Source organism: Eubalaena glacialis, chromosome 16 (genome assembly GCF_028564815.1).
Source record: "Eubalaena glacialis isolate mEubGla1 chromosome 16, mEubGla1.1.hap2.+ XY, whole genome shotgun sequence".
Classification (NCBI taxonomy): Eukaryota; Metazoa; Chordata; class Mammalia; order Artiodactyla; family Balaenidae; genus Eubalaena; species Eubalaena glacialis.
The window spans coordinates 86,334,335-86,355,500 of NC_083731.1; the positions used below are offsets into that span (position 1 = coordinate 86,334,335).

General features: G+C 39.7%; 1 protein-coding gene across 5 annotated transcripts in view; it reads right to left on the bottom strand.

Moving 5' to 3' along the window:
* Nucleotides 1-17,453, bottom strand: part of CDK8 (cyclin dependent kinase 8) — a 96,806-nt gene extending 79,353 nt beyond the window's left edge. For 4 of the 5 annotated variants that reach the window (XM_061170544.1, XM_061170543.1, XM_061170542.1 and 1 more), the window contains exon 1: nt 17,234-17,453. In XM_061170544.1, the coding sequence (XP_061026527.1) occupies nt 17,234-17,361 (128 nt within the window). In that variant the 5' untranslated portion in view covers nt 17,362-17,453. The remainder of the gene's footprint in view (nt 1-17,233) is intronic. The other variant, XM_061170546.1, reaches the window with a different exon arrangement.
* Nucleotides 17,454-21,166: the final 3,713 nt, after the last annotated feature.

Here is a 21,166-nt window from a genome sequence, read left to right on the forward strand (position 1 = left end):
AGAAGCAAGGAAAGAATGACAAATGATTACATATTAAAATAACATAGAGTCAAATATCATAAATACAGTCAAGTCTGTGTCCAGAATTTGACTTTTTTGCTTTGTATAATCATAGAATTCATTGCTGCTGATTTCTATCATAATTCACGTTGTCATGCAAAGTGTCTCTTAATAACTGAAGGCTGTCAATAACCTGTGATTTCACCTTTTCTATAGTCTTACTCCCATGGAGAACTTCGGTTCTGATGGAGAAAGAGTGAAGAGCTTTAGTTTTTTTCTCCAGGTATCTTTATATTTATATTGTATTTTTAGTTGTGTACTGTGTGCTACAGATTTTTTTTAGTTTGTTACAAACACAATTTGGTAATTTCCTAAATTGGTTCTGCCTGCCTTCAAAGAGAAACATCTGTATAACCTTATAGGTATAAACTACTTTCTGGTAAAACGATCAGAATAAAATGAGCTCATGTTTTCCTGAAATTTGTGAGAGGATATACAGAATTACATGTTCCAGCAAATCTCGCTGTTTGAGTTTGACATTTGATTCAATATTTCTAGTATTCAGTAACGTGTGTTTGTTAGTTCTTCTAATTTGGGTCAGTTTAAAAGATACGTTGCGGGCTTCCCTGGTGGCGCAGTGGTTAAGGATCTGCCTGCCAATGCAGGGGACACGGGTTCGAGCCCTGGTCCAGGAAGATCCCACGTGCCACGGAGCAACTAAGTCTGTGAGCCACAGCTACTGAAGCCCGCGCGCCTGGAGCCCGTGCTCCGCAACAAGAGAAGCCACCGCAATGAGAAGCCTGCGCACCACGATGAAGAGTTGCTCCCGCTCGCGCAACTAGAGAAAGCCCGCGCACAGCAACGAAGACCCAACACAGCCAAAAATAATAAATAAATAAAATAAATAATTTTAAAAAAAAAGATACGTTGCAAATTATGCATAGAAAATGTGGGCACCGCTCCTGTTTGCCTCTTGATCAGAAACTTCAGCAGGGCAGTAAAGAAGTCCATGTGATTCAAACTGAAATTCTTTCTTTAGTTGCTGTAAGAAGTTAAATGTAAAATCTTTTTTAGTTTTAGGCCCCTTTGAAAAACCTTGAAACATGGAGTAGAGGCAGGGAACGGTACTCACTGAAGTAGAAATGACTGCCCACTTCAGAATCTTCATTGTATTTATACACAAATGTGCTTACATAAATCAGAGGCATTTTGTAGACGCTTTGCTGACTTGTTCACCTTTACAGAAACACAGAAACCAGACCCATTTTGTAAAGCAGAAAGTCATGTCACGTGGAACATGTCCTGTATATATTTCCTACACGGTAATGGAGTCTTAATGATAAGTGCAAGGTGATAATTTAATGATGGGATTAGTCTGATCACTTAATATACACAATCCTGGAAGTGAATTACTTGCATCAGATATAGTGGTATTTATTATTCTATACAGAGAGGAGAATACATATAAAATATATGCTTACGTTACATGCATGCAGATTTCATGCTCCATAAATCTTTTCTATTTTTTAATTTACCTTTCTCTAAATGATGTGCATGGAATATGCCTTATTACAGAAAAATGCTGTTCATAATTTGACTACAAGGAAAAGTGCCTATATGGTGGTAACGCTAGTTAAGGCAAATAAGACAAATTATCAGTTTACTACATCACCAGTTAACATTTTATATTGTGATGTTCAAAAAAGAAAAGTTTATACCTCAAATGTGTATTTTATTTTACAATCAGTTGTGGGATTGGGGTGGGAGTATCGGAGGGTTGGGGAGGGAAGGTTAATTCACCATGGCCACTGATGGGAATCTTCAAAAAAAATTCTATATACCCACTATGAATGTTTCTATGTTTGCCATTTCTGGTAACTATCATGACTAAATTGGATAGCTTTATGTTACAAAGGTATGGAAAGTTTACAGAGCAGTGTCTAAATCTACATTAGCTGCATTTGCACTAAATGTTAATGATATACTTTTGCAAATTACTCTGTAAATAAAGTGATTACAGTAAAAATATCTGTATTAAAAAAAGAAGAAAAAAAAAGATACATTTTACCTTCAGATAACTGCACTAGTACTTCACTAGGGTTAATCCTGCCCAACCAGATTTAGAAATGAGTTGGGGATTATAAAAGGAGTTTAAAAGAGATCAAAATTTGAAGAGGTACCAGCCCTTTAGACAACATTCAGGCCCTCTCGAATTATTTCCATATGGCTAATTCCTACATACCGAGTATACATGATGTTTTCTCATCCACAGTTATTTCCCACTTCTCTTCCCCAAGCAAAAATAAATCATCATCTTACTCTCTTTTCTACTCAGTTACTCTTTTGTACTGTGATAGAAACTTGAAAAATATTGGTGATGAGGGGTTCTGTCTCTGAGTGTCCACTGTACAGTTCAAGAGAGCACAGGGTTTCACGTGGAATTCAGGGCTCCTGATTTTCTGGTGGAGGGCGAGCATAGCAGCTCTTGCTTTGGGTTCGCCACAGGGGTAGCCAGACCAACGAAGAGGATGACTGGGAGGGATGCAGGAATACAAAAAGAGGAAAAGGAGGAAAGGGGCCCCCATTTGCTCAGTTTCATCAACTAATTTGTACTCCTATACAACATCAGTGTCAACTGCTATTAAGAAAATCTTAGTTGGGCTGAGCTGGTTCTCTTGTGAAATTGTGCTGCTTATCTTTAAGCTTATCAGTTGTTTGTCCAATTAAACACTTTCACCAGTATTTGATCCAAGTTGTACACACAATGTGTTTGGATTATTGTCATTGTTCATCTACAAACTCAAAACATAATCATTTTAAAGTATCTTGGGAGTGTGTAGAGTGTAACTATTCTAAATAGCTTTATGATCCTGATGATATTTTTTAAAAATAATAAAGTTGGGGGGCTTCCCTGGTGACGCAGTGGTTAAGAATCTGCCTGCCATTGCAGGGGACATGGGTTCGGTCCCTGGTCCGGGAAGATCCCACATGCCGCAGAGCAACTGAGCCCGTGTGCCACAACTACTGAGCCTGCGCTCTAGAGCCCGTGAGCCACAACTATTGAGCCCACGTGCCACAACTACTGAAGCTCGCATGCCTAGAGCCCGTGCTCTGCAACGAGAAGCCACCGCAGTGAGAAGCCCTCACACCACAATAAAGAGTAGCCTCCGCTCGCCGCAACTAGAGAAAGCCCGGGTGCAGCAATGAAGGCCCAACACAGCCAAAAATAAATAAATTAAATAAATAAATTTAAAAGAAAAATAATAAAGTTGGATCTTCCATGTTACAATCACAAAATTAAAACCAGAATTTAAAAGTGGAAAAGTATTAAAATATTATGGGAAAAAAAAAGCAGAGAAAGAATGACAGATGATTACATATTAAAATATCATAAATAGAGAAATAAAAAATTGGAAATACTTGCAACATGAATAAAAGAATTTAATATTCCAGTAAGCGAAGTACTTCACAAAAAAAAATTTAAGAAAAATATTATAGGAAAATGGGTAAACTATGATCAGGCAATTCACCAAAGAAATTAAATAATGAAAAAACAAGAAACTGTAAATTTAAATATTAATGAAACAATGTAAATAAAACCATGACTCCATAGGTTTCCTATCAAATTTACAAAGATTAAAAGAAAATTATTTTAAAGATTAAATAATAAAAACACTGATCAAGGGAGTGGCAAACATTACTCCTGTTCATTATGAATGAGAGTATGAATTAGTTCAAACTTTCTAGGAGAAAATCTGGCTAACTAACTCAAAATGGATCCATGGCCTAAAGAACTAAAACTACAAACTACAGGCTTTACAACCTTGATTTAGCAATGATTTCTTGGATTATGACAACAAAGGCACAGGAAATAAAAGAAAAAGTAGACAAACTGGACTTCATGAAAATTTTTCAAGTTGATGTGTCAAAAGATAATATCCACAGAGTAAAAGGCAACCTACAGAATGGGAGAAAATATTCGTAAACTGTATATCTTACAAGGGTTAGTATCCAGAATACACAGAGAACTAAAACTCAACAAAAAACCAAACAACCAGATTAAAAAATGGGTAAAGGACCTGAATAGACAGTTTTCCAAAGAAGATATACAAGTGACCAACACTTTTTTTTTTTTTTAAATAGTAGCCATCTTAACAGGTATGAAGTGATATCTCATCGTTTTGATTTGCATTTCCCTGATGATGCATCTTTTCATGTGCTTATTGGCCATTTGCAAATCATCTATCCAATAAGGGTCTAGTATCCAGAGTACAGAAAGAACTCCTATAACTCAATAATAAAAAAGATAAATAACTCAATTTTTAAATGAGCAAAGGATATAAATATGTTTTTCCAAGAAGATCATCAAATGATCAATAAGTACATGAGAAGTATTTACTGATACTAAATGATACAATAAGTACCATTCATCATTAGGGAAATGCAAATCAACACCACTTAATAGCCGTAAGGACAGCTATATTAAAAAAAAGGGGGGGGGAATCAGTGTTGGCAAAGATGTGGAGAAACTGGAACACTTGTGCATTGCTAGTGGGAATGTAAAATGGTGCAGCCACTGAGGAAACAGTTTGGTGGTTACTCAAAAGTTAAGCATTCAGTTACCATATGATCCAGCAATTCCACTCCTAGGTATATATCCAAGGAACTGAAAGCAGAGACTCAGATACTTGTACACCAATGTTCACAGCAGCATTATTCATAATAACCAAAAAGTGGAAATGACGCAAATATCCAACAACTGATGAATGACTAAACAAAATGTGATACATGTTAAATCATGGATAAGCCTTGAAAACATTATATTAAGTGAAAGAAGCCGATCACTAAAGACCACATATTATATGATTTCATTTAAATGAAATGTCCAGAATAGGCAAATCCAGAAGCATAAAGCAGATTAGTGGTTGCTTAAGGCTGGAGGGTTGGAGGGAAAGGGGAACGACTGCTAATGGCTACCGGATTTCTTTTAGGGGGGATAAAAATATTCTAGAATTAAACTGTGGTGACAGCCACACAACTCTGAATACACTAAAAGATGGTGAACTGTACACTTAAAACAGGTAAACTGTATGGTATGTGAATTATATCTCAATAAAGCTATTAAAAAACCTTATGAAGTATAAATGTATAACTTCTTGAAAGGTTTTACTAATATTTTCTCCATGAAGACAAATGGTATTTAATTTCCCTACTTAGTATACTGCAACTAAATCAAAACTACTTTTTAAACACTTAAAAATAAATATTGAATAACTAGTGGCAAATGTTATCTTACATTCCAAAACATTTCAGGGGTAATCATAGTACAGAATCTCACTAAGGAAAAATGTAATTGTACTGCATTCTGATTTAAAATGAGCAAGCATACTTAAACTCAGTGAGTCCAGTTCTTACAAAGTGCAACAGAAACAGAGCAAATGCTACATGATTCAAGTCAAATAAAGGTTAAAAAGTGGTATACTTGGTTAGTGTTTTTTGCTTGCATTGAAAACTTCAAGTTTTTAAAGAAGATCAGGCTGAATCACCTTCCGAAACTGAACGGTCCCATCCCACCCCCACAAAAAAAAAATCCGGAAGAGAAACAGATGAAATATGTGAAGTGTGTGCTACTTTGACAGACTTCCTTATGTTTTCCACATCTGCATGTCCAAGCCTAGCACATGTCAAAAGCCTAAAGGGGCTCCGCAGGTCAGCTAGTCTTGGCTAAAACAGAACAGTAGTAACTTTTGGCTACAGGGTATCTGGTTTAAACTCTCAAGCAGCCCTGGACTCTTGGGTACTAAAATAGATTTTCAGATAAAAAGATTAAATGTTTGCATACTTTTTCAGCTTCTTATCTATCTATAAGGAGTAAGTACTTTCCAACTTCTGTTGAGGAGAAATTATGTCTATGAAGAAAGTGTAATGTTTAGCAGTACTTAAAACTGTTTTTAAAAGTCTCTTCCAAATTAATAAAATACATCAGAACGGTCTAGTAGATAATCAGCTGCCTGCTTACCTACATAAATAATTCCCTCTGCTGAATACACAAAGTCAAGAAATTCCATTGGCAGCAGAAAAAGAGGCCAGCCCAGAGGGGAATGCTACTGAGACTGGTGACAAGGAGCAAGGCCAAAGCCAAAATCAGTACCAAACAGAAAAAGCAAGCCAAAAAGGGGAGAAAAGGAAAAGACTGGGTATAGGAAGGTCAATGCTGGTCAGGAAATGAAAGGATGACCAAGGCCAAGCAACAGGAAACAGAGAGAAAGATCATCTGATGAAAGTGAACATAAAATAACATGTAAACTTAATAATGACTATAATCTTAAGTATCCACAAGACTCAATTTTTTTATGCCAACCAGTAATCTAAAATACATAGGACCATGTGGGGAAAGAAAACCTAAAGCAAAATTTCCAAAAGAATAAACAATTCCAACTTTACAATGCATTTACCCCCAGGACTCAAGCATGTCATTATTATATTTATTTCCATTTCTTCCTTCCAGATTAAGTTCTGTTTTGGGAGTTTTGATGGGAGTATAAATGTGCATAAGATTGGACCTCCAAAGAGCCTGAAGCCTAGGCCTGTTAAAAAGACATTCCTGGGAAACTGACCTGCACTGCAGCAGTCTAGCAGTTATGTACTGGGTCGTTACCAGTAACTTGTGCTTGGGCATGATGATCAGTCTCTAGAACTTTTGAGAGAAGCCAGGAGGGATAAAACTCCCTGTGGATATAGCAAGGGAGCTTCTCTTGCTTCATGAAGACTTTGCTCCTTGCCAGTGGTATCATCCACAGCAAATATCCCTGTGGGGAACTTTCTGGGTACCTGCGAAGTTCTATCTCCATCTGAGAGAATGTTGTGTGGAAAAACTGATATAAAGGACATTTATTGCAGTACTGCTTAAGGGCATAAAAAAAAAAAATGAAAGCAACCTAAAAGTCCTTCAACTGGATATGTATATTACATTATGTTCATAGAAAAGAATGAAGAGCTGATGAAATGAATTACATGTGTTGTTACCAGTCTCTAAAACATATGAACTGAGAAAAGCAAGGAAAAGTATACGCCATCATACATTTTGTGTTTAAAGATGATGACATACAGACCTTTCTAACTAATTCTTACACATAACCCAGCAGCCATTGATAAATGTGACTTTATAACAATAAAAGAGTTATGCATGAAAAATAATACCATAAACAAAGTCCAAAGATGTTTGTGTCCACAAACTGGAAAGCATACACAAGAAACGTATCAGTGGACAGCTCTGAAAGAAGAAATGAGTGCCTGGAGAAGACAGAGGTGAGAAGACTTAAATTTTCACTTCCTGAGTATATTTACATTTTTTGCATACGCATGTATTATTTGCTCAAAATGAATGGAATATTAAAGTAAATTTTAAAGTCGACCCAGACACGTATCTGCTCCCATATGCATATATACAAAGAGGGGCTGACAATGATCTTCCTGCATATTCTTACACACTGTTTGAATTTTTATCCTGAGAGTTTATTAATTGTATAATCCAATCTTATTTTATAACAGAAATACAGCTGTTGAAAGTATACAATCTTTGACCCTAAAATTCCACTGCAAGAACTTGATACTATGTTGAAGAACTGTAGTCATATTTTCTAGGAGGTACTTCCCTAACTGCAATGGCTAAAATTTAGAGACTACTTAAATTTCATCTATCACTAGAGAACTGGTTAACTGGATACATATCTACTGTGTGTGTGTGTGTGTGTGTGTGTGTGTGTGTGTGTGTGTGTGTATAATGTGATGCCAGCAATAATTAAAACTGATGATTTAGAGCTATATTTACTGACATGGAAAGATGCATAATATGCTTTTTTTTTTTTAAATATCAATATTCTCCATCCGATGGATTTATTTATTTATTTATTTATTTATTTTTGGCTGCGCAGCATGTGGGATCTTAGTTTCCCAACCAGGGATCCAAGCCACGCCCCCTGCATTGGAAGCACGAGTCTTAACCACTGGACTGCCAGGGAAGTCCCGCATAATATTCTTGAATGAAAAAAAATAAGGTCACAGTAGATTTCATTAATCATTTTCTCCATCACAGCTGTATCCCACTATATTGTAATTACCTGTTTACTTGCCTGTGTCCCTCAAAGTCTTTAAGTTCCCTAACGACTTATAACTATGGCCTGTTCACTGCTGAATCACCTATACCTGGCACAGAACCTGGCACATTAGACATTCAATGAACAGCGACCAAATAAATTGTAAATACATGAATTTGCCCCCCCTAAAATTACAGCTAAAGAGAAACTATAATGGAACATCAAATATTTAAATGACTTAATTTTACATTTAAAAGAACCTTCAATGTTAAGTCAGCACTAGAAAACAAATACAAGTACTCCTTACTCTGTGTTTAACATTTTCTTGGAAAATGTGTATAAACTGAATTTTTGGCCAACTGAGTCACGGGATAAGTATGCTAGGAGAGCTCCCTTACTTAAAGGGCTTCTTTCATAAAGTGAAAAAACTCCAAACAAATGTATTTATTCTACACAAGCTTAAATTTTGCATGATATATTGGCTTTCCTTAAAACAGAAGCCTCATAAAAATAATTTTTCAATACCTACCTCCTCTTTCCCCTAAAATAATGACTTGCTTAATATAAACCATAATACCACTGTTTGACAAGTTTGGGTTTTGTTTTTTTTTTAAATCCCTTAGTTCTCTAGACAAGCTATAAAATTCAGGTGTATAGAAACACCCAGAGTAGGCATCATGATGTGAAGAATTCCTCTCCTTAGGATGATTATTTGTTAGAATTCATGGGCTATAATAAAGTTATGGATTTTAAAGAGCTTGTCTAGAGAGAGGAGTAACTGAGTTACCTTGAGTAGTTGTTAAACTATATAATTTTTATTCACATAACAAAAGGAAACTTCAAATATGAAACAACCACAGAGTTTAAACAAAACTAAATGTCAACTCTGGTTCAGAGACTAATTATATTTTCCTTAAGGTTAGAAATATAGGTCTGATCCCCATGTAAACTGATTCATTTACAAGGTATACTTTAGAAAATACTTTATTCTTTGTAGTGGCTCAATTTTTCAAATACCTGGGCCTTCTATTTGGTTCAGTCAATTAACAAAGCTTGCATCTGCCTTTGGCCTTTGGTTTTGTTCAATTCTGTTCCTGGTATCAATTTAGCCAGCCCATCAAACTTTGCTTCTCAGGGTATTTTCACAAGGCGCTGCTTTTCTATTCCAAAATATGCTCAAGTTTTTAAGTTTAGCAAATTTAAAAGGAAAATTTTCAACTATGAATTTTAGGTACACCAAAAATTAAAAAGTATTAAATACCTGTCGACATTTGGCAATATGCCAGGAAGTAAGGGGACCACAATTACTGCCCTAGAGGAAATCTATAATACCTAACCCATAAACCTTCACCAAAAAGGACCCAAAGGACGTATAAACATTAACCACATATACACTAAAGTAGTTACATAATATATCTATGAAGAACTATGTTTTGCGAGGTGGTGAGTGAAGAGAGAATTATTGGAGTTGTATGTTAAGATAAAGTAGTTAAGATTTCTGAAGCTAAATGTTAGAACCGATTTCAGCTGAGGGAAAAATGTTCCCAGCACAAGGTGCTGCCTGAGAACAAGTTCAGAAGGGCGGTCTGATTTGATGGAGGAGGAGCAGTTGTATTAATCTGTATTTCAGAATCACTACAATAGACTAGTGTGTGAACACTTTCCTGGGAATAAGGTGGGCTACTGATTAATAAGGTGTCCTGGGAATTAAGGTGTCCAGGTCTTGTGGACAAAGGACAAATCTTGGTTCTAAACCAAAGTCAAGGTAAAGCCACTCAAAAGTGGTTCTCAGCTGCTTTCAAAAATTTGGCAGTTTCTCAAAAAACTAAACATAGAGTTACCATATGACTCTGGGTATTTGCCTAAGAGAACCAAAAACATGTATCTACACAACAATTTGCACATGAAGGTTCATAGCAGCATTATTCATAATAGCCAAGAAGTAGAAACAACCTAGATGTCCACCAACTGATAAATGGATAAACAAAATGTGGTCTATCCATACAAAGCAATATTTTTCAACCATAAAAAGGAATGAAACACTGACACATGCACAACATGAATGAACACTGAAAACACTATGCTAAGTAAAAGACAAACGGCCACATACTACATATTTCTATTTACATGAAATGTTCAGAATAGGCAAATCCATAGAGAAAGAAAATAGATTAGTGGTTGCCAGGGGCTGGGAAGAGAGGGAATGTGGAGTGACTACTAATTGATAAGGGGTTTCTTCCGACATGATAAAAATGTTCTGGAATTAGGTAGTGGTGATGATTGCATAGCCTTGTGGATACACTAAAAGCCAGTAGACTGCACACTTTAAAAGGGTGAATTTTATGGTATGTGATATATCTCAATTTTAAAAAGGGGATTCTCAGCATCTTTTCTGTGACAACACACCTGAAAGACAAGACATAACTCTATCAGTAAAAGCAGCTTACTACAGCAGGGACTGGTTTTGTGACTTTGACAATCACTATACTAAAGAATCTTGAGAAAATGATAACTTAAGGGTCTTTAAGTATTAAGATCAAACTAACAGGTGAAAGTCACTTTTTAGTGACAACTTCAAGAACTGCCTTGAGGTGACAAGAGATATTTAAAGACAAAAAATATCACAGTAGTTTCTAAGAAACAAAGAGATGGCCAAGGCCTACCTAAGCTGCTGTGAAGGAAAGGATTTACAAATTGTTCTGAAAGAGGTAAGGACAGTAGGATTTTCATTCTCTAGCAGCAGCTAAGAACAGAAAAAGAATAAAAACATAAAGAGACAATGAGGGTTGGATTCAACAATACAAGGCACTACAAAAAAGATGACACCAGCCACAGGGAAGAATATATATTTATCAACACTGATTTGGCATACACAGTCCCAACTTACATATGGATCATATTTCAAATGTTTGTAAATCATAATTCTGAACACGATTGCCAAGAGAACTAATTTTTGAAAAAGTAGGTAAGCTTGCAAATGACCTACAGTAACTTATAATAATTTGTCATTATTTCTATTTTCCTAGCTGAAATTCGGTTGCCAGAAGCCACCTCCCTACCATCTTCTCACACAACTGAGAGTCCCAACAAGAGGAAATCCCCTCCGACCTGTTGGCCACCACCATCTCAGCAGCACAGAAAATTCTGGATCCCTACTCCTTATGGATGTGAGGCCAAAGGAGAGTCATCTGCTATCCAGAGCCATTGTTCTGCCATGGCAGTTTTACATATGAGAGATATTCCTAAATCAGACAGTTGGATTTCAGAGGCTGCTTGTACCCTGATTCACCAATGTTCTTGTGATGGGAAACTGCCACGGACACAATTAAGGTGCTCGGTACATGCTGATAAATGTAGCCCCATACTGAATCACAGAGACTTCATCATGTCCAATGGGTACAACGGAACACCTGTAGCACACGCATGTAGCACTACACAAACAGCAGGAGCTCAAAGATGCTGGCAACAGAAAAGGTGCGGCGAGGAAAGGCATGGGAAGAAATAATTCAAACCCACAAAATTTGTTGGGGTCTGTAACAGCACAATAAAAAAAAACCCTTTGTCCTATTCCTCTTGAAATGCCCTTTCTGGGACTTCCTTGGCAGTACAGTGGTTAAGACACCACCCTTCCAATGCAGGGGACACGGGTTCAATCCCTGGTTGGGGAACTAAGATCCCACATGCCCTGCGGCGCGGCCAAAAAATTAAAATTAAAATTAAAAAAAGACAAAAAGAAAGAAAGTTAAAAAAAGAAATGCCCTTTCTGATGGGACCTTCCCTGTCCTTCAAGAGTCAACGAAGTGCTGCCATCTCTGAGAGGTTTATTCTGAAAGCCCTAAGCAGTTGGGAGCTTCCATATCTGTGTTCCAATAGCACCTTGTATTAATTATCATAATGCTTATTAAAATTGCTATAGTTTATTTATGTTTGTTTCCTCAGTAGGTGTCTTCTCAAATAATGGAATGTTTTATTCATCTTGGCATTCTCAATACCTTGTACAGTGCTTGGCAGATAGAAGGGTCCAGTAAATATTTGCTGAGTGAATGAGGGAATGGATTTCTTCCAATGTTAGAAGAAACAGTAAAATAATCAAATAAGCAAATCCAAAATGAATTAATTTGCCAGTCTTGCTACTAAGAAAATGGGCTCTGGGACTTTCCTGGTGGCGCAGTGGTTAAGGATCCGCCTGCCAATGCAGGGGCCATGGGTTCGATCCCTGGTCCGGGAAGATCCCACATGCCGCAGAGCAACTAAGCCCGTGCGCCACAACTACTGAGCCTGTGCTCTAGAGCCCGTGCTCTAGAGCCCGTGAGCCACAACTACTGAGCCCGCGAGCCACAACTACTGAAGCCCATATGCCTAGATCCCGTGCTCCGCAACGAGAAGCCACCGCGATGAGAAGCCCGCGCACCGAAATGAAGAGTAGCCCCCGCTCGCCGCAACTAGAGAAAGCCCACGCGCAGCAACGAAGACCCAGTGCAGCCAAAAATTAATTTTTTAAAAAAGGAAAAAAAAAGAAAATGGGATCTAAGCATGAAACCTAAAAGTGGCCTACCCAGTGGATCTGAATGCACTGAGTATCTAAGGCAGATAAATTCAACTGCAAGTAGATAAGAAATGCATAGTGAATATTCTGCTTGTCCCTTTCCATCATATTTTTTAAATGTTATAAGGAATATTCCTTATTGGGCATGCAAAATCCCCAGTAATGGGGATTATTACATGTTGTATTTGGCATTTCTGACATCTAAAGAAATACTTAAATCAACCTAGATACAGGGTTCAGCAATATTCAGAAAAAAACTATTCGAATCCTTCAGGGGAAATAAAGGGTTCCAACCAAGTTCTGATCACAGCTAAGGAATTAAAGCTGACTTAAAAGCTCTAGTGCAGATCAAATCAGAAGCGTTCCTCGTGCTAGCCACCAAATGAATGGTTCACAGGAGGGGAAGCAGCCACATAAATCCCACACCTTAAGATGTAAACAGGAGGGAATGCTACAGTGGTAAAAGACATGTTAGGTAAGGGAGCTGACAAGTCTTTGGAAGCTACTTATTTTCTTTTTGGCAGTTGATGAGAACCCACATTAAAGCATGAGACTAAGAAACATGGATGTGTACTACTGTCTAAAGTAAAACTTTTGTCTTAGTGGTTGCTTACCTGATCTTGCAAAAGTATTTTATATTTTTACTTCCTCAAATTTTAATACCAGGAAGGCCCTAAAAACAATCAACTCAAACCCCGTAATTTTAGAAATAAGGAAACAAAGGTCTACAAGGGCAAATGATTTGCCCAAGGTCATACTTGTGATCAGAGGCAGAGTCTGAACTCAGACTCAGTTCTCCAGTCTCCCCAGCTTAGAGTTCCTGGCACTAGGTGAAGAATTTTCACATCCTAACATGACCTATTAGAGTCTGGTCCTATACACACACACACACACACACACACACACACACACAGAAATATATGTATATGTGTGTGTGTGTGTGTATATACACCACATAGCTACACACTTACTTTTGCAGCACTAGAAAAACAAGGGCTGTTCAGAAACATACTAAAAAAGTATCAGTTAATTGAAAAGACTAGTCCTGTGATAAGGCATTCATGTTTTCTGAATGACCCACTAAAACACCAAATCCCCATGTCTATGTTTATATTTATCTTAATATGAAGCATAATGGTTAAGAGCCTGGGCTGTGGAGTAAGAGACCTGCCTGTAATCCCCCAATTCCGGCTCTGACATTTAATTAGTCATGTGACCATGGACAAATTTGCTTAACCTTTTTAAACTTCAGTTTCCTCAACTATAAAACTGAAAAAACACAACTGACTTGTATGGTACTTGTGAGGATTCAACAGATGACGGCTGTAAAGGGCTCTGCCCAGGTCCTAAGACTTACTCAGTAATTTAGCTATTATTATCATTACCACTGCCTACTAATCTCTGTGCTGTCTACAAAAGTGCCCCAACAAAAGTTTTCTGTATATTTCCCTCCCTCTCTCTCTCTCTCTCTCTCTCACACACATTCATACACACACAATCCCAATTATATAGTATCTGTTCTTTTGAACATAGAGTACAGCAGCCTAAGAACCCTATTCAAGAATAGTCTTTTTGCTTTTCTTTTTTGGAAATCAAACTCTTACCCCAAATTAATTTTTAAATTCTACAATGTTCAGTGCCAATAATGAGAATTTAGAATTTAAAAACACAAATTGTTTTCTGGTTCTCACACTTTTCCATTCCTTCAAACAAGATAAGTTTGGTTGCCTAAATTCTGCAAAGAGGAAATGCAATTGACTCAGAAAGAAAATGAATCCCCCTGCTTCCCACTGAGTACCCTTTTGGTGTTCAGACACAAAGGACACTCTCTATCTCATTTATGGTGACAGTGAGAGTGAATTATTCCCAAGATTTACTGTGCATTTATGTTTTAACTCTATTAGAATCTGAAAATAACACAACTATAAATGGCCCCCTTTCCATGTATATAATCATGCCTCAAATAAAGTATTCCACCTTCCCCACATTCCATAAAATGCTGAGTTTACCAAAAGTATAGTATACTAGCAGGAGAGTATTATTAATACTTAAAATCAAAGAAATGACCTTTCAAGCTGTTTTATTTCCTAAAACAATAATTTAAGAAGCTAACTGCTCTGGTCTAAATTCCATTACTAATTATTCATGTCTATGATGCTCACTGGACAACTGAAAGGATACATTTAGATACCTTCATTTCAATAGCCAAATACATCTAAATGAAATTTATTTCATTTTATTGTAAATCTCAGTATTCTCTTTGAAGGTGTTATTGTCTGGGTTCCTAGAGCTCTCTGAAATTTCAGTTGCAGAATATATAATTTCATTTGGAAGTAAATCAATACTAGTAACAAATTATTTGTCATCATCTTTTTATAAAAGATTAAACAGCCACAAATTTTATTTTACCAGCACTAAAATGCATTAAATTACATTTCACTGACATAAGATCAAAAGAGCTTCATAAATACAATGCTGCATTTTACCAGAGTGAGGTTATAAGAAGCCGAAAAACATTCCCTCTGGAGCACAAAAACTGTTTTAAGTAATTTTAAAACTCTCTTGACATTTCATCCATTTTTTAAAAAACAGTTCTTCCTATAAACAAAATCATTAGAGGCTACTGGAAAACAAGCCCAAAGAATTATAAACAAAAAGTTAATTTTTCCAAAATGCAATGCTACCTACTTTTCGGTTATCATGAATGACAAAGAAATGTTCATATATTATACATTCAGCTAATTTTAAATTGTATAATTCTTCTAAACTTATTCTTAGCCTAAATTAAAACTTGACCATGAGATATAAAATGTGGTCAAAAGTACCTCTTGCTAGTAAACAATATTATAGTTTTTCATAAAATGTAAAATCAAAGTTAATAAAATTTGTATGTTTTATTAGCTTAAATTGGTAATTTATGAAAATAGAACTGGTTTTTCTTAGAGAGATTAGAAAGAATTTAAGATCACCAGAATTTTATAAAAAAGATGACAGACTAGTCAAATGCACTACAATGTCTAATCTCATGGGATCAGGGATTTTATGAATATGCCCCAAATTACATAATATTGGGGGACAGGGAGATGGTGTAAGGCCTTTAAAAAATATTGTATGGGAAGTTAACAAGGATAACTTCTAAAATACGTACGTTATTACAGAGTAATACTTCAATGAGAAATATAATTAAACAACAGAGTCAACAACATCTCCAGAAGCTGATTTCTCAAATGTCACCAGACTATCCATTCTGCTAAAGAGTACTTTTAAAGACATGCAGCACCCACAGTATCAAGTTTTCAAATCCCTACCTTTTGCATATACCAGTACTGCTTTACTGTTGCATATAAGCACTGAAATGCACATTCCAAATTAATGAGAATTACTATCTTCTTCCTCTTAGAGTCCATTTTAAGTTATTTTAGAAAGACATCTCAGTAAATCTAAGAAAAATGTTGAATAGGTAGATCCTTCCTTTGCCAATATTGAGAATACTCAAGTATTTATAAATATGGCTTCCCCCCAACCCAGGTAACTTCAGCTTTATGAATGGTTTCATTTTTTTAGTGCTAATATAGTTCTGAACATACCCTCCTGTGTGATTTGGGGGAAAAAAAGCAATTATCTTAAACGTTGAACAGCAGCTAACCAAACAGTGATGTTCAAGTAAACCTACTTTGTTTATAATAAAATCTAAAGATTATATAACAAGCTTTGACGTTCTCTTTCCAGCAGTTTCCTACAGTGTCAAACGCGATAAAGACAACATCCGTTTTTAGAAGAGGAAAACAAGGAGTTAATAAATTATATTTTCTCAACTAAGAAATGCCTTCTCTTTTGTCAACATCACAAGCTATTCACCTAGTGACAAAGGAAAAATGAACACTTCACCTGTCGGTTTCGCAAACTAAATTGGGAGCATTACCAGTCATAGACTTAATATTTCTAGGGAAGAATATCTGAAGCAAAGAGATTATTGAAAGTTCATTGCCAGCTGCTACACCTGGGGGGAACGGCCTGAAGAAGACACCCCTATATGTCATCAGCCTTTTTCCTCACCACCCACCCTGCACCAAACCCCCATTGTTCTAGGTAAAACTCACAGCTAATGATATCGAAAGAGTAACTACTACGTTTCTGCGGCAGGTGATCACCAGGAGGAACTCTTCAGAACCACACTGACTTGATTTCTTTCCCCCAAATAAAATCCGAATTTGATCGTAAATCAATCACAAACTGGTGGGGGGAAAGGATCCCAGCTTCCCTTCCAGACTGATGGATGTCAGTCCAGAGGCGGTTGAGGAAAGCCCCAGAAGGTTCCCATAATAAATCGACCCCCCCTTAAAGACCATTTAAACTGACGTTTCTTAACGAAATTTTAAAGAAATCTGGTACCGAAACCCCTGAAAAAAAGTACACGGCTCCCTTGCCCGACGAGCGGCGCCAGGAGAGCCAGAGGCAGCGGCTCGCGGGGTCTCGTGCGGGCCCGGCCCCCTCGGCCCCAGCTCCTCCCCGAGCCCGGCCGGCCGGACCCAGGCCGGAGGGAGGCTGCCCACCTGCCCGACGCCGCCACCCGCCCGACGCCGACACTCACCCATCCTTCCGCTTGGCTTTGTAGACGTGACCATAAGTGCCTCGGCCAACTTTGCAGCCCTCGTATTCAAACAGGTCCTCGACCCGCTCCCGCTCGCTGCTCAGCTTCACTTTAAAGTCATAGTCCATTGTCACGGCCTGCGAGGCCGGGTAGCGGGGTCGCGGCGCCGCGGGGCGGGGGTGGGGACCGGGGAGGCTCCGGCAGCCGCGGCCCCCGGGAACCCGCCCGCTCTACGCCCGGCGGCCGCAGCGCCGGCCCGGCCGCGGCGGCAGGAGCAGGAGGAGGCCCCGCGAGGGCGCCGGGGACATCCAGGGGGACGGCGGGGCGGGGGCCGGCCGGCGGGGACGGCGCGGTCCCCGGGCGCAGGAGGGCGAGGGACGAGGGCTGGGGGCGGGGAGCGCGGTCGCTGCCCTTGTCCCCGCGGGCTCCGGGGCGCCGGACCCTGCGCTCCGGCCGCGCGCTCGGCCCCCGCGGCGGGCAGCGGCAGGACGGCGCGGCGGACTGCCCCTCGGGCGCTCGCGCCTCGCCGCGCTCACACACGCTCACACTCACTCACTCGCCCGCTCGCTCGCTCGCTCTCCCATCCACTCAGACAGAAAGGCAGCGCCGCACAACAGCCGGTACCTCCTCAGAGAGCGGAGGGAGGGGACTCGCGGAACACGGCCGCGCTGTCGCAAAAACGTCGCGAAGCCTCGGGCTGCTCGGCCCACCCTGCGGCCCGCGCCGCGCCGGCCGGCCGGCCTCCCCCACCGGGGCCCGCTCCCCGAGGGCTGCGCGGACGGAGCGCGGTGGCCGCTGCCCAGAGCGGCCGCCACACGCACCACGTGGGGCGTCCCGGCAGCGGCTGGGGCCCCAGACTACAACGCCCAGAATGCACGCGCCGCCGCCGTGGCCGGCCCTCCTGCGGCTCCGCCCCCCGCCGTGGGGTTGTGGGAGCGTTGCATGATGGGATTCGTAGTCCAAGGGGCGGTGAGTCGTTTCAATCTCTAGGGAAAAAAATTTTTTTTTCTTTTTACAGCGATGTCGGTAGAGTCTGATTTGGGCTAGAAACTTAACCAAAGAAATTCAAGTGTGAGGGAGGCTAGTTTGTATTAGAATCACATTTTGCGCCGCTTCCGAACTCCAGAGTTTAAAGGGCATTATCGTTATCGAAAAAAGTCGAAGTATTGGTCAACAGCTCACAGACTATTACTTGGTGCATTCTTGTTCACAGTCTGATAAGGGCAGCACGATGATAGCTATGTGCTGACACACATTACAAACATCAGTAAAAGTGAGTCAGTGAGGAGTGGCCACGCTGCTCCTGAAGAGTATCATCACTCTTGTGACAGACGACCATCCCAATGCGTCCCATCCTTTCAGAGGGGACCTTATTTTGAGTATGACCTCTGCACCACTGCCCATACGAACAGCAATTTTTAGCCATGATTACAGCAATGGATCTAAATCTATGGAAACCGTTGATAATTTTAAGGTAGGAAAGGTGTCAGCTGGCGGAGTCCTGATATCTTGATAATAATCCCTCATGTTATTTTATCCCCCTTATTTAGACGTCTGTTTTTCATTTTTTGATTTTATATTAATTTTGTATTTATATTTATTTTACTTTTCCCAATTGCTATCGTTTCCACGAAAGTTCCCCACCTCCCAAAGGACATATAATATCTCCCACTTTTAACCTCCATCACACATTTTTTTCACTTTTCCTGTGGTACTCATCAAATTCTGTTTTGTCTTTTATTTCCTCTCCCTTGCTCGATTATAAATTCCTATAGGAAGTAATATTTGCATCTTCCATAACACCTAGTATCGTGGCTTGATTTTGGTGCACAGTAGACATTTGTTGAATTAATGAGTAAGGATGTTTGTGTCAAAAATATCTATGTACAAATGATGACCATGATACCATTTTATGAAAACTCCTCAGAAGGGCTCTTATACAGATTTCCCTGGAGAAAATAGTGACTTCACCGCTGGTTTAAACGAAGTTGTTTTTCCTAGTACATCAAATAATATTTAGTGTTTAAGCACACTGACCGGTTAGGTGGGCTTGGGTTTGAATCTTGATGTGCCATTTATTAGCAGTGTGTCCCTGGACCCTCAGTTCCTTTCTTTGCAAAATGGAGATATAAAAGACCTCAGCTTAGAGTAAGTGCACCAGAAAATTAAGCTTTCATGAATGGGGCGTTATATGTTTCCACTCAGTGATGTCAATTGGGTGATTCTCTAGCAGGACTGCTCCTTTGCATAGTTACAGAATTGAATTTTTTTTTCTGAATATGGATTTAGAATAGACTCTTCCTGAAACATACATATTTTGTATTTCTTCAGTGCTGTGTCTTTTTGTCCAAGTATTTACTCATAGATTTGAGAAACCCAACCACCACACTAGAGAAAAGGTTGTGAAGAAGCATGAGACTGGGCTTGCCTCACCCTACCCCTGCACCTGTCTCCCACAGCCCCTGCACACGATATTCCTGAACCCTGAAGGTCTCAGCCTTCTTAAACTGTACTTTTGACTACTGCTTTGACTCTGTCCACCCTGTGGATGAAGATAAGACCTCCCCATGAAGAAACTGAGTGTTTTTTAAAAATAAAAATTGTATGGATTTAAGAGGTACGACGTGATGTTTTGATACACATATATATAGTGAAATGATTACTATAGTCAAGCTAACTAACAGTGTTCTTACTATGAGTAATCCCGGGACAGAAAAGGACGCCAGCCTTGGACCAGGGAAGAGAAAGGCTTGCTTTGCTCTCTGCAGCTATGGTGTGAGGTAGGGGTCTGGACTCCAGGTCGGGGGCACACGATGGTGTGAGGTAAGCTGGCCCCTTAAAGGAGCATCAGGATGGAGAGCAAAAGAAGAGAGAGCCACTAGGGCCCCTTAAAGGGGAGCTTGGCTAATGTGTTAGGAGCAGTAATATCTAATATCCAGCTTGAGGTTTTTCTTTTCTGTGTGGTAATTCCCTTATATTATCCCCGAGATATCAGCTGGGTCTTACCTGTGGAGCCTGTGTCCAGGCTTGGAGGAAAGGAAAGGGCAGCAGCCGGAGACTCAATTACGGGAGATAAGAAGTAGCCTGCAGAGCCAAAGCAATGACCTGGGAAGCCCTTGGGGCACATGCTTGTATTCCAAAAACTTGAGGGAGGGAACCTGGTTTTGGAAAGGGTTTCCTGTAGATCAGGGGGCCCCAACCCGCAGGCCATGGACTGGAACCCCGTGGCCTGTTAGGAACCAGGGCAGGTGAGCAAAGCTTCATCTGTATTTACAGCCGCTCCCCATTGCTCGCGTTACCACCTGAGCTCCGCCTCCTGTCAGATCAGCAGTGGCTTTAGATTCTCTTAGGAGCGCGAACCCTACTGGGAACTGCGCGTGCGAGGGACCTAGGTTGCGCGCTCCTTATGAGAATCGAACGCTTGATGATCTGAGGCGGAGCTGAGGCAGTGAGGCTAGTGCTGGGGAGCGGCTATGAATACAGATTATCATTAGCAGAGAGGTTTGACTGCACAGAGACCATAATAAATCACTTGCTTGCAGACTCATATCAGTGAGTGGCAAGTGACAATTAAGCTGCATCTTACGGAGTAGACTGGACATAAGCAACACACTTCGGGTGTCACTGTCTCCCGTCACCCCCAGATGGGACCATCTAGTTGCAGGAAAACAAGCCCAGGGGTCCCACTGATTCTGCATTATGGTGAGTTGTAGAATTATTTCATTATATATTACAATATAATAATAACAGAAATAAAGTGCACAACTCACCAGAATGCACTTGAATCATCCCGAAACCATCCCCACCCCCGTCCGTGGAAAACTCGTCTTCCATGAAACCGGTCTCTGGTGCCAAAAAGTTTGGGGACCCTGCTATAGATCAAAGAATCAGGTTCAGACTTAACTGTTATTTGATTGAATTGAACACACCAGG